The 16,607-nt window shown below is 47.7% G+C and overlaps 1 protein-coding gene across 1 annotated transcript in view; it reads left to right on the forward strand.

Moving 5' to 3' along the window:
- LOC136588015 (vomeronasal type-2 receptor 26-like) overlaps nucleotides 1-16,607 on the forward strand; it is a 46,642-nt gene that overhangs the window by 22,781 nt on the left and 7,254 nt on the right. Inside the window, exons 4-5 of the mRNA XM_066586904.1 lie at nucleotides 7,314-7,529; nucleotides 8,397-8,582. Coding sequence (XP_066443001.1) covers nucleotides 7,314-7,529; nucleotides 8,397-8,582 — 402 coding nt within the window. The remainder of the gene's footprint in view (nucleotides 1-7,313; nucleotides 7,530-8,396; nucleotides 8,583-16,607) is intronic.

Raw genomic sequence — 16,607 nt, forward strand, 5'->3', positions numbered from 1 at the left:
AGCAGAAGTATAGGTAGACCCCTGTAACATTCCTGTGGCAGAAGTATAGGCAGACCCCTGTAACATTTCTGTAGCAAAAGTGTAGGAGGACCCCTGAAACATTGGTGTACCAAAACTATAGGCAGACCCCAGTAACATTTCGGTAGCAAAAGTATAGGCAGACCCCTGTAACATTTCTGTAGCAAGATTATAGTTGGACCCCAGTAACATTTCTGTAGTAAGAGTATAGGCAGACCCCATTAACATTTCTGTAGCAAGAGTATAAGCAAAACATTGGTGTACCAAGAGTGTAGGCGAACACCTGAAAAAATTTTGTTACCAAGAGTGTAGGCGAAGGCCGGAAAAATTAGTTAGATAACAGTATAGGCAAGGGCCAGAAAAATTGGTGTACTAAGAGTACAAGTACACCCCTGACAAAATCGCTCAACCGGGAGGGCAGGTGAAACCCATAACTCGCTGTTGCGTAATTTGTAACAGAGCCTGGAGGTAGCCCTGTGAAAAAAAATAGGTTTCTGTTAAAGTATCAATACTTTTGAAACTTTTAAAAATTGTAAAAAAATTTATAAACAGAGCCTTTTGGGCCTCAGAAAAATTGGCAGTTCAGCGTAATGACATGCTGTTTTAGGAGGAGGAGTAGGAGGAGTAATAATATCCGAGAGTGATTGACAAAGCTTATACCCCCTTTTTACTGGTGATAGAGAATGGTTTTTTCTCCTGTTGCAGTGAAAAGAATCATTAGGTTCCGCTGCTTTCCGCCAGTGAGAAGAGAAGTCTGGGGAAATCCAGCCTTTGTTCATCGTTTTGAGTGTAAGCATGTCGGCACTGGCAGTTGACAGGCGGGTACGCTTATCCGTGATGATTCCCCCAGCTGCAATAAACACGCTCTTTGACAAGACACTAGCGGCAGGGCAGGCAAGCACCTCCAGGGCGTACAGCGCAATTTCATGCCACATGTCCAGCTTTGACACCCAATAGTTGTATGGAGCTGAGGCATCACGGAGGACGGTGGTACGATTGTCTACGTAGTCCCTCACCATCTTTTTACAGTGCTCCCTCCAACTCAGCCTTGACTAGGGAGTTGTGACACAGTCTTGCTGGGGAGCCATAAAGCTGGCAAAGGCCTTGGAGAGTGTTCTCCAGCCTGCGCTCGACATGATGCCTGATCTCCGCGCCCCCGCTGCTACTTGGCACTCGGAACTGCATCTTCTGCAACTAGTACTGTTAGATGGGAAGTTTAGCATCACTTTTTCCACCAGGGCCCTGTGGTATTGCATCATTCACGTAGCCCTTTTCTCTTCGGGAATGAAAGTGGAAAGGTTCTCCTTAAACTGTGGGTCGAGAAGGGTGTACACCCAGTAATCCGTGTTGGCCAGAATGGTGAGGGTCATGGGAAAGGCAGCCTAACATGAAGTCAGCCATGTGTGCCAGAGTATCAGTACGCAACACATCGTTGTCCTCACTAGGAAGATGACTTTCGGGATCCTCCTCCTCCTGTTCTACTCTACGGCCCATACACGCTGAACAGATGAGAGGCAAGCAGTATGGGTACCCTCTGCAGTGTGCCCAGCTGTCTCTTCCTCCTCCTGCTCCTCCCTCTCCTCCAGAACATGCTGAGATATAGACATGAGGGTGGTCTGGCTATGAAGTGACATACTGTCACCCCCTGTGTCCTGTTCCAACTGCAAAGCGTCGACGTTTATGTTTTGGAGCAAACTTCTCAGCAGGCAAAGCAGCGGGATGGTAACACTAATGATTACCGCACTGCCGGTCACATCTGGGTAGACTCCTCAAAGTTTCCAAGGACCAGGCAGATATCTGCCATCCATGCCCACTCAGTAAAGAATTGCAGAGGATGACTACCACTCCACCACCCATGTTACGGCTGGTTTTCCACTATTGCTCTACGCTGCTTGTACATTTTGGCCAACATGTGCAGCATAGAATTCCAGCAAGTGGGCACGTCACACAGCAGTCGGGGCTCTGACAGATGAAACCGATGTTGCAGGGTCCTCAGGGTTGCAGCGTCCCTGGTAGACTTGCGGAAATGTGCGCAGACACGGCACACCTTGCTGAGCAGTTCAGACAAGTGGGGGTAGTTTTTCAGAAACCGCTGAACCACCAGATTGAAGACGTGGGCCAGGCATGGCACGTGTGTGAGGCTGCTGAACTGCAGAGCCGCCACCAGGTTTCGGCCGTTGTCTCACACGACCATGCCCGGTTGGAGGCTCAGCAGCGAAGGCCAAAGGTCGGCCTGCTCTGTCTGAATCTGCAACTGCTTGGGGGCCGTGTGCCTCTTGTCACCTAAGTTGATTAGTTTCAGCATGGCTTGATGGCGCTTGCCCACCGCTGTGCTGCCGCGCGCTACCGACTGTTGGCGAAGTGCTCACACTTCTTAATTGAGAGGTAGAGGTGGCAGAGGAGGAAAAGGGGGAGGGTTTGGAGGAAGTGGCATAAAACGCAGCAGACACCAGCACCGAGGTAGGACCCGCTATTCTGGGTGTGGGTAGGAGGTGAGCAGTCCCAGGCTCTGATTCAGTCCCAGCCTCCACCAAATCCACCCAATGTGCCGTCAGGGAGATATAGTGGCCCTGCCCGCCAGTCCTTGTCCACGTGTCCATGGTTAAGTGGACCTTCCCAGTAACCGTGTTGGTGAGGGCACAATTTATGTTGTGGGAGACGTGCTGGTGTAGGGCTGGGACGGCACACCAGGAAAAATAGTGGCGACTGGGGACCGAGTAGCGGGGGACCACTGCCGCCATCATGTTTTTGAAAGCCTCCGTTTCCACAAGCCTGTACGACAGCATCTCCAGGCTAATTAATTTGGCTATATGCACGTTTAAAGCTTGTGCGTGAGGGTGGGTTCCGCCGTGTTTGCGCTTTCGCTGCAATGCTTCTGTTAGCGACAGCTAAACGCTGCACTGAGAGACATTGCTGGATGGAGTGGAGGACAGTGGAGATAAGGGTATGGGTGCAGGCCCGGAGGCGCTCGTGCCTGTGTCCTGGGAGGGGGATTGGATCAGTGTGGCAAGCTGGGGCACAGGGGAAGAGGCAGTGATGTGACCCGTAGATGGTTAATGGCCTTCGTCCAAGTCCCAGGGGTGCTGGGGGGTGGTGAGGCTGGTACTGGTGGCTTCCTGGCTGATCTTCGTGCGACACAGGTTGCACACCAATGTTCGTCAGTCGTCCGCACTCTCACTAAAAAACATCCACACCTTTGAACACCTAGCCCTCTGCATGGAGGCTTGGCGCGAGGGGGTGCTTTGGGAAACAGTTGGGGGATTATTCATTCTGGCCGTGCCTCTACCCCTGGCCACTCCACTGCATCTTCCAACCTGTCCTGCTGCTGCACTTGCCTCCCCCTCTGAAGCCCTGTCCTTGGTATGCTTAACAAACCAGGTGGGGTCAGTCACCTCATCGTCCAGCTGCTCTTCCTCTGAATCCTATGTGTGCTCCTCCCTTGGACTTACTGCCCTTACTACTACCTCACTGATAGACAACTGTGTCGTCATCCACAAAAAGCTCTTGAGACAGTTGGCGGAGATCCCCAGCCTCATCACCCAGACTCCGGGAACTTTTCAAAGGTTGGGCATCGGTCACGACAAACTCCTCAGGTGTGAGAGTAAACATTTTTTCCCACTCATGGCAGGGACCCAAGAACAGTTCCTGGGAGTCTGCCTGCTCATCAGAATATGTCATTTTCATGGAGTGAGGAGGCTGGAAGGAAGGAGGAGCAGCAGCCAGAGGATTCAGAGTTGCAGTCCCTAGGCCAGGAGTAGTAGACTGCGTAGAAGACTGGGTGGTCGATACATTGCTGGAAGCATTTCCTGCATTCCACGACAGGACCTGCTCACACTGCTCTGTTTGCAATAAAGGTCTGCCACGCGGACCCGCAAATTGTGATATGAAGCTGGACAGCCCAGAATCTTGCCTCTCTCCTAATCCCGCAGCAGCCGGCAGTGAATCACCACGACCATAAACTCGGCCTGTACCCACACCTTTACTTGGACGTCCACATCCGCATCCACGTCCACATCTTCGACCCTTACCCCTATTCCTCATCATGGCGGATTAAGAATAGAGCAGGGCCCAAATAAATTACCCCACTGTACAGCACTGACAACTGTGGCTTAATTCACCGCACACAGAGACTTGTAGATAGCGGAGGCTCTATGCTGTGACTAGGAAAAAGTAACCCGCTGTCTTGCGCTGATACCTTGGGGTAATTTACTGCTCGCAGGGACTTGTAGATTATAGAGGCTGTGTGGAGTGGGAGAAGACTCTAAAGCCAGTGGCTAGTGCTGGTAACTGCGGCTATTTCAACCCCACCAAGGAAAAGGTATTGTGGAACACTCTGCACAGCGGCAGAGCTGAAATATTTTGTAGTGGCCCAGGAAATATTACAGTACTGTTTAGCGGTGAGACCTCTGTCTAATGCACTGCAGACACAGAGTGGTATAAATGAAGTCACTTCCAGTAGGCTAGGAGATGTTAGAGTGCTGTTTCACGGTGAGAGCTGGTTGTATGGCACTGCAGCCTGAGAACGCTATTACTGAAAGGCTGGGAACTGGCCTAGATGCGTAATACACTCCCTACTACTCCCAGCAAGCCACAAGTATAATGCACACGGTCAGATGTAGCCCTAAAAAGGAGCTTTGGGGTATTTGGTACGGAGGATCAGGACTGTATAGTGTATAACTTTCCCTATAAAAGTGGCTGTGCCGCAACACTCTGTGTTGCTCTGTGTGCTCCCAGCCAGCCACAACAGTAATGCACACTATGAAGCATGAGTAGCCCAAAGAAGGACTGTTGGGGTTCTTGAAGACTGGATCCTACTTTAACACTTTCCCTATGTCAGCAGCAGCACTTTCTCTAACCTCTGCCAGCATGCGTCTGAGGCGAGTCGCGGGCGGGACCGCTTTAAGTACTCGCGGTCACTTGATCTCGCCAGCCACTCACTACTGTAGGGTGGGATAGGGCTGGCACGTCACAGCAGGAAGTGGTAATGGCTACCTCACATGTCTATTGGCTAGAAAATGGTGCTAAACATGCGGGGAAGGAAATGCAATTGGCTCAAGTACCGCGTGGTGCTCGTCTCGAGTAACGAGCATCTCGAGCACCCTAATGCTCGAACGAGCATCAAGCTCGGACCAGTGGGCTCGCTCATCTCTAATTATAAACTCTAATAATAAACTTGTCATCTCCATGGAATCTTTATATATGATATAGAGACACAAATTAGGAAGAGCGCCTTGCACATGGGTAAAATAATAGATAGTGAATCCACTCCACTTACCCGGTGTTGGGCGGAACAGCAAAAAAAATTTTTTTGTGTCCCGCCTACACCTGGAATCCAAGTAAGCCTTCAATAGGTATCTTTAGTCAGGATCCTCCGTATCATCCAAAAAATATATGTGTGTCTGATATCCTACACAATATAAACTTTTTTGGAGAGCAGCAGCTCTAAAGAAAACCCCAATTCTCTGGCAGGAAAAATGGGGATAGTACAGTATAGAAAAAAAGGAAAAAAAACTTTATCCAGCTGTGCTCTGTCGCAGGACCTCAAGAGCATATAGGGAATAAGCTTCCACAATAGTAAGGCAAGTTAAATCCCATAAAAATAAAACAGAATAATAACAGGTTTATAGTACCTCTACTATCGGGTAAGCAACACGTTTCTGCGTCATCTGACGCCTTTATCAAGCATATAATCCTTATACCCAAACTCATATATATATATATATACAAAACATACCCTAATCAAAGATCCATATGGGGGACATCTGATTCCATCCCTTAACCACGCTAAACGCCATCAAAGCGTGTATGGGTGAAGGGCGGAAGCTAAAGTGGTTCTGCTTTCATCATCCAACGGATGCTGAAGCGCACCTGCGTTCCACATAGATAGCCTTCCATGCAATGTAAAAAAGATCCACGTAATGCGTCATCACGCTGTAGGGGAGGACGCATCGTGGATGAGGTTATCACACTCCTGAAAGGAGCGCGCGGGGCTTGTCAATGCTCTGTGTAAATAACAACGTGCCGCGTCATCACGCTCTGCTCCAAGGTCCGCAGTGACTTAATTCCCCTATATATATATTTTATTAGAATAATCTATTGATCACCCTTTGCATGGGAACCAGGAGTTGCCATTTGGGAGATAGGGTTTGTAGGTATGGTATTAAGTTAATGTATCACTAGCTGTTGAAAGAGATAATTGACATATAATGTGGGCAATTCCCAAACATCTGTAACGTATGGGAATAGATCCAGGGTGTTTTACAGACTGACATGCATCGTGTGCTCCATCTATGATCAATTAACTAAACTGTCAGTCTATAGCGTGCATTGACACGCTCTGTGCGTTCCATCTGAAGCGTGACTAATTAAGTCACTGCGGACCTCGGAGCAGAGCGTGATGACGCGGCACGTTGTTATTTACACAGAGCATTGACAAGCCCCGCGCGCTCCTTTCAGAAGCGTGATTACCTCATCCACGATGCGTCCTCCCCTACAGCGTGATGACGCATTACGTGGATCTTTTTTACATTGCATGGAAGGCTATCTATGTGGAACGCAGGTGCGCTTCAGCATCCATTGGATGATGAAAGCGGAACCACTTTAGCTTCCACCCTTCACCCATACACGCTTTGATGGCGTTTAGCGTGGTTAAGGGATGGAATCAGATGTCCCCCATATGGATCTTTGATTAGGGTATGTTTTGTATATATATATATATATGAGATTGGGTATAAGGATTATATGCTTGATAAAGGCGTCAGATGACGTAGAAACGCGTTGCTTACCCGGTAGTAGAGGTACTATAAACCTGTTACTATTCTGTTTTATTTTTATGGGATTTAACTTGGCTCATTATTACCGGCCGTTGTGGAAGCTTATTCCCTATATGCTCTTGAGGTCCTGCGACAGAGCACAGCTGGATAAAGGTTTTTCCCTTTTTTTCTATACTATATATGATATAGTCAGTTCACAGCTTCTTCACTGCTTGTCATATCACACTATGTCTTAGGGTCCTCTCACACATGAACATAACATCGACTCTTTGCGCTTCTTCAGAAGAAACATTATCCCCTCAGACCCACATCCAAGGCCTCTCACACAGGCAACCAATATCCTGCTCTGCACTGACAGGGCACAAACACTCCAAAACAGCCTGTCTGCAGAAAGGCATCTTTCCTATCTGGAGAAGTGTCTTCTTTGGCTTGTATCCTTATAGTCAACACAAATAGACATTACACATATGTGAAGGGATTCCTGGAAATAACCAGATACATTTCCCTCCTTCATTCTTCCAGCTTCACCGATACCTGGGAAGTCAGAAAGATAATACTGGAAATCTGCTATTCCACGACAATGGAGATTTCATCTCCCAATATTCCATCATGAATTGGCTCCTTTCACAGAATGGATCGAAGCTCATAAAATATATTGGTTCTACAACAACAAAACAAAATGATGCTGCATTTAATATCAAAGCGGATCAGATCTTGTGGAAGAACAGGGTCAGCGAGGTGAGACTATGGTAATCTGGGCAAGAAATGTAGGATCGCCAGTGAAAAGAGAGAGGAGGAAAGTTGGACTGGAAGATTGAGCTAATAAATCCTGAAAAATCCTCTGGTCCTGGACTTGTGGTCGCAGTTATAGGTCACTTACTAGAATGATATAATCAGCCATCTCCCAGGTCAACCACAAAACATTTCTCTTGACTCACCATATGGTCCTATATGATGGAGGCGAAAATAAACCCATTGTGTCAGACAGCAGTATATATTATATTAGAGTAGAGGTGCAAAGTATCTCTGACTAGTTAGTGAGGAAATCCAACACACCAGAACTGAGTGTACGGTTCCTGAGATCTAGTATATAGGAGAGCTACTGTGCTAAAGAGTAAAACTTGGAAACTGAAGTAAGAATGACCCTTACAGCTTTTCTCCCCTTATCTACCGCTTTTCATTTCTCTTTGAAGGGTAGAAATTTTTGAAGTCACATCGGGATCACCAAGAAATGTTGTGGAATATCATCCACAAGTCTGAAGGAAGTAGTTTATTCACAATGGTCCCATAGCAATAACAATTTAAGCACATGTACAAATATATGTGTGTTTTTAGTTTTGTCCGATTTTGTCCATAATTGTGACTTAATTAACTATGAGATGACATTTTATTAGTAATCAATGTGGAGATCTAGGGGTGTACAAAGGGCTCACTTACTTTTTTCTTGCATCCATAAATGTATGCAGCTGTGAGTGGTCAGCGTTAATGTTAGAATCAGATGGAGGCACAAGGACATCAACATAAAGTACAAGTGGCTGGTTAAAACCTGTGAATAATGCAAAAGCGGAGTATGTTGTGGTAGGAAATAGTCTCTCTTACACGCAGAGTGGCATAGAATGTTTAGGCAGGAATCATCAGCCAGGTTTGGCATACTTAATTGAGAGACTAAATTTAGTTTACGGTGCCCTTCTAGAGACTGTAATTATTATATTTGCAAAGAGAAAAAAGTCTGGAATTGTGTTAGCAAAATATGACTGTTCCCAGCAAGAGAAACCAAGTAATCTTGTAGATGTGAGACCTTTTAATGGCTAACAAAAATACATGATGTTACAGCAAGCTTTAAAATTTACATAGGGTTCTTTCTCAGGCTTAATGGAACAGATCCGAAGAGGCATAAATATTTATACACATACACATGAAAGTGCACAGACATGGTGTGACTAATTTGCACTTTAGTCAATACCAGAACAGGATGAGTAGATGAGTAAATACTTAATTAGTCCACTAATAAGGATGTGAAAGTTTTATGCTATCTGTCACATAGTAGACCAGAGGAGCCTCTGTCCTCGATCATTCTAACAGTATTGAAAGCTTGAAGTCATTAGAATACTGTCTAATTTATACCCAGCTTTCCCAGGCTTATGCACACATGCAAAGTGAAAGCTCAAATCATCCACCTATTCCATTCTAACGCACTCCACAGCTCTACAATGCTCATACAAATACACACTGCCACCACCAGTTTTGATATCTGTAAACTGAAACACGATCTATGAATTATGAACATAATCTATGAAGTTATGATTCATTTTTAAAATGCACAAGGCAGACTTCTAAATTGCAGATTTAATCTAGAAAAAGTCTATCAGGGCAAGATTACTGATATGTACAAAGATATACAAAAATGGGGTTGTAACATGGGAGCATAAGGAAATGCAGTATGAATACACAACAAGACAGATTTTTAAAATAAGCATGGACAAAATAAAAGAAAGATACCAAATTTGAATATTGGTCCAATGTTCCAATATGTGCAGAGTCACTGAAGCAAATGGGACAGCCTTAGCCGATGAGTATCTCAATAGGATCTGACAATTTGGAGCCTGTGGGATCCCAAATTATAAAGAGTCTCAAGCTTTGACACCCAATAGTTGTATGGAGCTGAGGCATCACAGAGGACGGTGGTACGATCGGCTTAGTACTCCCTCACCATCTTTTTACAGTGCTCCCTCCGACTCAGCCTTGACTGGGGAGTGGTGACGGAGTCTTGCTGGGGAGCCATAAAGCTGGCAAAGGCCTTGAAGAGTGTTCCCCTGAACATGCTGCCTGATCTCCGCGCTTCCCCTGCTACTTGGCCCTCGGAACTGCGACTTCTGCTACTAGCGCTGTCAGATGGGAAGTTTACCATCAGTTTGTCCACCAGGGCCCTGTGGTATTACATCACTCTCGAACCCCTTTCCTCTTCGTTAATGAGAGTGGAAAGGTTCTCCCTATACCGGGGGTCGAGAAGGGTGTACACCCAGTAATCAGTAGTGGTCAGAATGCATCTAACGCGAGGGTCACGAGAAAGGCAGGCTAACATGAAATCAGCCATGTGTGCCAGGGTGCCAGTACGCAAGACATGGCTGTCCTCACTAGGAAGATCACTTTCAGGATCCTACTCCTCCTCCTCCTCCTCCTCGTCCACAGGCCATACACGCTGAACAGATGGGAGGCAAGCAGCATGGGTACCCTCAGCAGTGGGCCCAGCTGTCTCTTCCCCCTCCTCCTCCTCCTCCAAAACGCGCTGAGATATAGACATGAGGGTGCTCTAACTATCAAGCGACATACTCTCTTCCCCCATCTCCTGTTCCGATCGCAAAGCGTCAGTCTTTGTGCTTTGCAGCAAACTTCTCAGCAGGCATAGCAGAGGAATGGTGATGCTAATGATTGCAGCATTGCCGCTCACCATCTGGGTAGACTCCTCAAAGTTTCTGAGGACCTGGCAGATGTCTGCTATCCAGGCCCACTCCTCGGTAAAGAATTGGGGAAGCTGACTCCCACTATGCCGCCCATGTTGGAGTTGGTATTACACAATTGCTCTACGCTGCTCATAGAGCCTGGCCAACTTGTGGAGCGTAGAATTCCACCATGTGGGCACGTCGTACAGCAGCCAGTGCTCTGACAGATTAAACCGATGTTGCAGGGTCCGCAGGGTGGCAGCGTCCGTGTTGGACTTGCGGAAATGTGCGCTGACCCTGCGCACCTTGCCAAGGAGGTCTGACAAGTGTGGGTAGTTTTTCAGAAACCGCTGAACCACCAAATTAAAGATGTGGGCCAGGCATGGTACGTGCGTGAGGCTGCCGAGCTGCAGAGCTGCCACCAGGTTACGGCCGTTGTCACACACGACCATGCCCGGTTGGAGGCTCAGCGGCGAAAGCCAGATGTTGGTCTTCTCAGTCAGACCCTGCAACAGCTCGGGGGCCATGTGCCTCTTGTCACCTAGGCTGAGTAGTTTCAGCACGGCCTGCTGACGCTTGCCCACCGCTGTGCTGCCGCGCTCTACCGACTGCTGGCGACGTGCTGTTAACATTTCTTAATTGAGAGGTAGAGGTTGCGTAGGAGGACGAGGAGAGGGTTTAGAGGAGGTGGTATAGACCACCGCAGATACCAGAACGGAGGAAGGACCCGCAATTCTGGGTGTGGGTAGTACGTTTGCGGTCCCAGGCTCTGACTCGGTCCCAGCCTCCACCAAATTCACCCAATGTGCCGTCAGAGAGATATAGTGGCCCTGCCCACCAGTACTTGTCCACGTGTCCATGGTTAAGTGGACCTTTCCAGTAATCGCGTTGGTGAGGGCACGATTGAAGTTGCGGGAGATTGCTGGTTTAGGGCTGGGACGGCACACCGGGAAAAATAGTGGCGACTGGGGACCGAGTAGCGTGGGACCGCCACCGCCATCATGTTTTTGAAAGCCTTCATTTCCACAAGCCTGTATGGCAGCATCTCCAGGCTGATCAATTTCACAATGTGCACGTTTAAAGCTTGAGCGTGCGGGTGCGTGGCGGTGTATTTGCGCTTGCGCTACAAGGCCTGCGCTAGCGTCAGCTGGATGCTGCGCTGAGAGACATTGCTGGATGGGGCCAAGGACAGTGGAGGTGAGGGTATGGGTGCAGGCCCGGAGGCACTCATGCCTGTGTCCTGAGAGAGGGGTTGGATCTGAGTGGCAGGTTGGGGCCCAGGGGAAGAAGCAGTGGTGTGACCCGGAGGCGGTGAACCGCCTTTGTCCCACCTCGTGGGGTGCTTGGCCATCATATGCCTGTGCATGCTGGTGGTGGTGAGGCTGGTACTGGTGGCTCCCCGGCAGATCTTGGCGCGACACAGGTTGCACACCACTGTTCATCGGTCGTCAGCGCTCTCACTGAAAACATCCACACCTTTTGATGACCTAGGCCTCTGCAGGGTGACTTGGCGCGAGGGGGTGCTTTGGGAAATAGTTGCGGGAGTCTTCGCTCTGGCCCTGCCTCTACTCCTGGCCACCCCACTGCCTCTTGCAACCTGTCCTGCTGCTGCACTTGACTCCCCCTTTGAAAACCTCTCCTCAGTTGGCTTAGCGAACCAGGTGGGGTCAGTCACCTCATCGTCCAGCGGCTCTTCCTCCGAATCCTCTGTGTGCTCCTCCCTCGGACTTACTGCCCTTACTACTACCTCACAGATAGACAACTGTGTCTCATCATCATCGACCTCCTCACCCACTTAAAGCTCTTGAGACAGTTGCCAGAAGTCCCCAGCCCCATCACCCGGACCCCGGGAGCTTTCCAAAGGTTGGGTATCGGTCACGACAAACTCCTCAGGTGGGAGAGGAACCATTTTTTCCCAATCAAGGCAGGGGCCCGAGAACAGTTCCTGGGAGTCTGTCTGCTCATCAGAATGTGTCATTTTCATGGACTGAGGAGGCTGGGAGGAAGGAGAGCAGCAGAGAGAGGATTCAGAGTTGCAGCAGTGGACTGCGTAGAAGACTGGGTGGTCGATACATTGCTGGATGCATTTTCTGCTATCCACGACAGGACCTGCTCACACTGCTCATTTTGTAAAAAAGGTCCAACACGTGGACCCATAAATTGTGATATGAAGCTGGGGACCCCAGAAACTTTCCTCTCTCCTAATCCTGCAGCAGCCGGCTGTGATTCACCTGGACCAGGAACTCGGCCTGTGCCCACACCCTCACTTGAACCTCCGCGTCCTCGCCCGCGTCCACGGCCACATCCTCTGGGCCTACACAGAATACAGCAGACACAGAGCGGTGTAAAAAATTAGGCAATTATTGGCCTGCACTTGGAGGCTGACAGCGGTTATGTTACGCACACTGTAGGCCATAAAAATTATACGCTAGGCTGCAGAAAGGCCTAGCTGGCTAATAGTGAGCAAGTACAACTCCTAGCTGCCACGCAGTAAACTGCACACGCGCACAGGTAGCCCTAAGGAGTTTTTTTTTTTTTTTTTTAAAACAGCCGCCTAGATAGCTGCATGCTGTGCGTGAAGTTGATGGGACGCACACAGCGGTGTAAAAAAATTGGCAATTATTGGAGGGTCACAGCGGTTATGTAACGCACACTGTGGTCCGAAAAAATTATACGCTGGGCTACAGAAAGGCCTAGCTGGCTAATAGTGAGCCACTACAACAGTAATGCACACACTTACAGGTAGCCCTAAGGAGAAGTTTTTTTGGGGTACTTGTTGACAGAATTGTACACTACCACTATCCCTGCCTGACCAGCACTGCCCCTATACTCTGCATAATAGACTGCAGACTGAGAACGCTATAGCTGTAATGGCCTGCTCAGCCCGAGATGAAAAAAAAAATTGTGCAAAACTGCTCCCAGCCAGCCACAACAGTAATGCACACGGTCAGATGTGGCCCTAAGAAGGACCGTTGGGGTTCTTGTAGACACTAACACTCTCCCTATAGCAGCAGCACTGTCCCTAATCTCTCCCAGTGTGTGTCTGAGGCGAGCAGCGGGCGGGACTGCTTTATATACTCGGCGGTCACTTGATCTCGCCAGCCACTCACTGCAGGGGGGTGGGATAGGGCTGGAACGTCACAGGAGGAAGTTGTAATGCCTTCCCTGCATGTCTATTGGCCAGAAAATGGTGCAAAACATGCAGGGAAGGAAATGGAATTGACTCGAGTACCGTGTGGTGCTCGTCTCGAGTAACGAGCCTCTCGAGTACCCTAATACTCGAGCGAGCATCAAGCTCGGACGAGTACATTCTCTCATCTCTAGTTATAAACCTGTACTACAAAATTCTTCTATGACATTGAGATTTGAAGATACCTTTTAATATACTAACTTTCATGGTATATCTATTTGCCAAAAGAGGAAATAGTTGTGTTTGAGGATGAACAACACACAATCTTTTCTTATTTTGAAATAGAGATATTCCTGCAACTCACTGGAACTGTCATGGGCAGTAAAATGGCACCGCAATACGCCAACTTTTTCATGTCAAAACTGCTAAGTGACCTTCTGGCTTCCTGCTCCATCAAACCATTTGTCTACTTCTGCTACATTAATGACATCATAATCATCTGGGCCAGCTCTGACCAAGAACTAATAAAATTCCATGAGATGTAAGGCATTCCATCCCATGACAAACCTGATATTAAGCTACTCACCATAAAACACCACCATAAAAATTTTAAACAACTCAGTACAAACATCCCTGTGCCGAAAACCCATTGATTGGCACACATACCTCAGATGGGACAGTTTCCATCCTAAACACATCTAAAAGTCGATTGTTTACAGCCAGGCTATCAGATACAACCGGATCTACGCCAACCAAAAAGACAGAGAAGTACATCTATACCATCATAAAAAAAAAAAAAAACATTTTTAAATCGGGGCTACCATCCCACATCAATTGATGACCAAATCACAAGAGCCACCAGGATACCCAGGAATCAATTGCTCTAATACAGAGAGAAGGAATGAAATGACTGTGTACCTCTAGTTGTGACCTACAATCCGTATCCGGAGGTGATACGGAAAACCCCAAAGAAACTCCACCATACCTACACAAGAATGACCATCTGAACACCATATTCTTGGACCCTACCCTCTGTGTTACAGGCAACCTGCAAATTTCAGTGTCATCCGACACACAAAAAGCAACTTATCACTGCAATGTAAGGAGCTGTAAGATCTGCTGACATGTACGAACCGCGGATACAAATCCCCAACACACAGCAGCACTACAAAATCCAAGGGACATTCACATGTTCCATGTCCAATGCTGTGTACCTGATCCTGTGCAATGAATGCCCTCTTGGGGAGCCGTTGTGTTGGCGAGGATGAGATCTCATCACCACACAATTAGAGAAGGAAAGACTGAATTACCTGTGGCGGAGCACTTTACTAGCCACAGACACAACATAGAATATATGAAGGTTACTGTATCAAAAGGCAACTTTAAATCTCAATGTCCCAGATGAATTTTGGAGTGCAAATTTATAGCCATCTTTGACACTCTGAAGACAGAAATCCACATTGTAAGTGGCTTCATGGATTATTGGAGAATATGAGAAATCTATAGCAGAGATAACACTCTGGCCTGGTGACCCCCTAACACCAATTTAGAGACCATAAAATTTTCACCCCTAATCAGCAGACGAGTTAAATATTTACTCCGCTACTCATCCTGTTCTAGTATTGTTTTAATTAATTGTTTTTATTAATCACGCCATGTCTGTGCCTTTTCATATGTATGTGTATATATATATATATATATATATATATATATATATATATAAATATATATATATATATATATATATACATACGTTATATAATATATATATTGGATTGCAACGGGTTAAAAGATATATCTACAAGACTATGTGGTTTCTATTACATTTGTGTGCTTCCACACGCAAATAATAAAATTTTTTGTTTACATCAACGAGTATTTGAGACATTCCAGCATGGTGTACAATAGAGATGAGCGAACACCAAAATGTTCGGGTGTTCGTTATTCGGAACGAACTTCCCGCGATGCTCGAGGGTTCGTTTCGAACAACGAACCCCATTGAAGTCAATGGGCGACCAGAACATTTTTGTATTTCGCCGATGCTCGCTAAGGTTTTCATGTGTGAAAATCTGGGCAATTCAACAAAGTGATGGGAACGACACAGAAACGGATAGGGCAGGCGAGGGGCTACATGTTGGGCTGCATCTCAAGTTCCCAGGTCCCACTATTAAGCCACAATACCGGCAAGAGTGGGCCCCCCCCCTCCCAACAACTTTTACTTCTGAAAAGCCCTCATTAGCATGGCATACCTTTGCTAAGCACCACACTACCTCCAACAAAGCACAATCACTGCCTGCATGACACTCCACTGACACTTCTCCTGGGTTACATGCTGCCCAACCGCCCCCCCTCCCCCCCCCCCACAGCGCACACCAAAGTGTCCCTGGGCAGCCTTCAGCTGCCCTCATGCCACACCACGCTCATGTCTATTTAGAATTGCGTCTGCCATGACGAGGGACCGCAGGCACACACTGCAGAGGTTGGCACGGCTAGGCAGCGACCCTCTTTAAAAGTGGCGGAGCGATAGCCCACAATGCTGTACAGAAGCAATGAGAAATAGAATCCTGTGCCACCGCCATCAGGAGCTGCACACGTGGGCATAGCAATGGGGAACCTATGTGCCACACACTATTCATTCTGTCAAGGTGTCTGCATGCCCCAGTCAGACCGGGCTTTTTAATTCATAGACACAGGCAGGTACAACTCCCTATTGTGAAGTCCCTGTCGACCCACAGCATGGGTGGCTCCCTGGAACCCACCGGCGGTACACAGAAATATCCCATTGCATTGCCCAACACAGCTGAGGTAGTAATGTCGTGCTTAATGCAGGTGGGCTTCGGCCCACACTGCATGCCCCAGTCAGACTGGGGTTCTTTATAAGTGTACAGATGTAGTAAAAACTCCGTGTGCACCTACAGCATGGGTGGGTGCCAGGAAGCCACCGGCGGTACATAGAAATATCCCATTGCATTGCCCAACACAGCTGAGGTAGTAATGTTGTGCTTAACCCTTTCCAATCCAATTTGTATATGGTTTTCCTAGGGGGCTTACTCTTTTTCTGCCGTTATACAATGGCGCTATATGCTGGCTAAAGCCAGTACTGCATGAGCTGACACGTAGGATAGGCTCCGACAGCAGAGAGGCTGGCAATATACAGTAAGAGAACCCCGACGGACGTCTACCAACAACGGAGCTGTACAGCCTTAAACCCTAATGTCTTCACAGGTCACACAGTGGACTGGAAAG

The sequence above is a fragment of the Eleutherodactylus coqui genome, chromosome 1 (genome assembly GCF_035609145.1).
Source record: "Eleutherodactylus coqui strain aEleCoq1 chromosome 1, aEleCoq1.hap1, whole genome shotgun sequence".
Classification (NCBI taxonomy): Eukaryota; Metazoa; Chordata; class Amphibia; order Anura; family Eleutherodactylidae; genus Eleutherodactylus; species Eleutherodactylus coqui.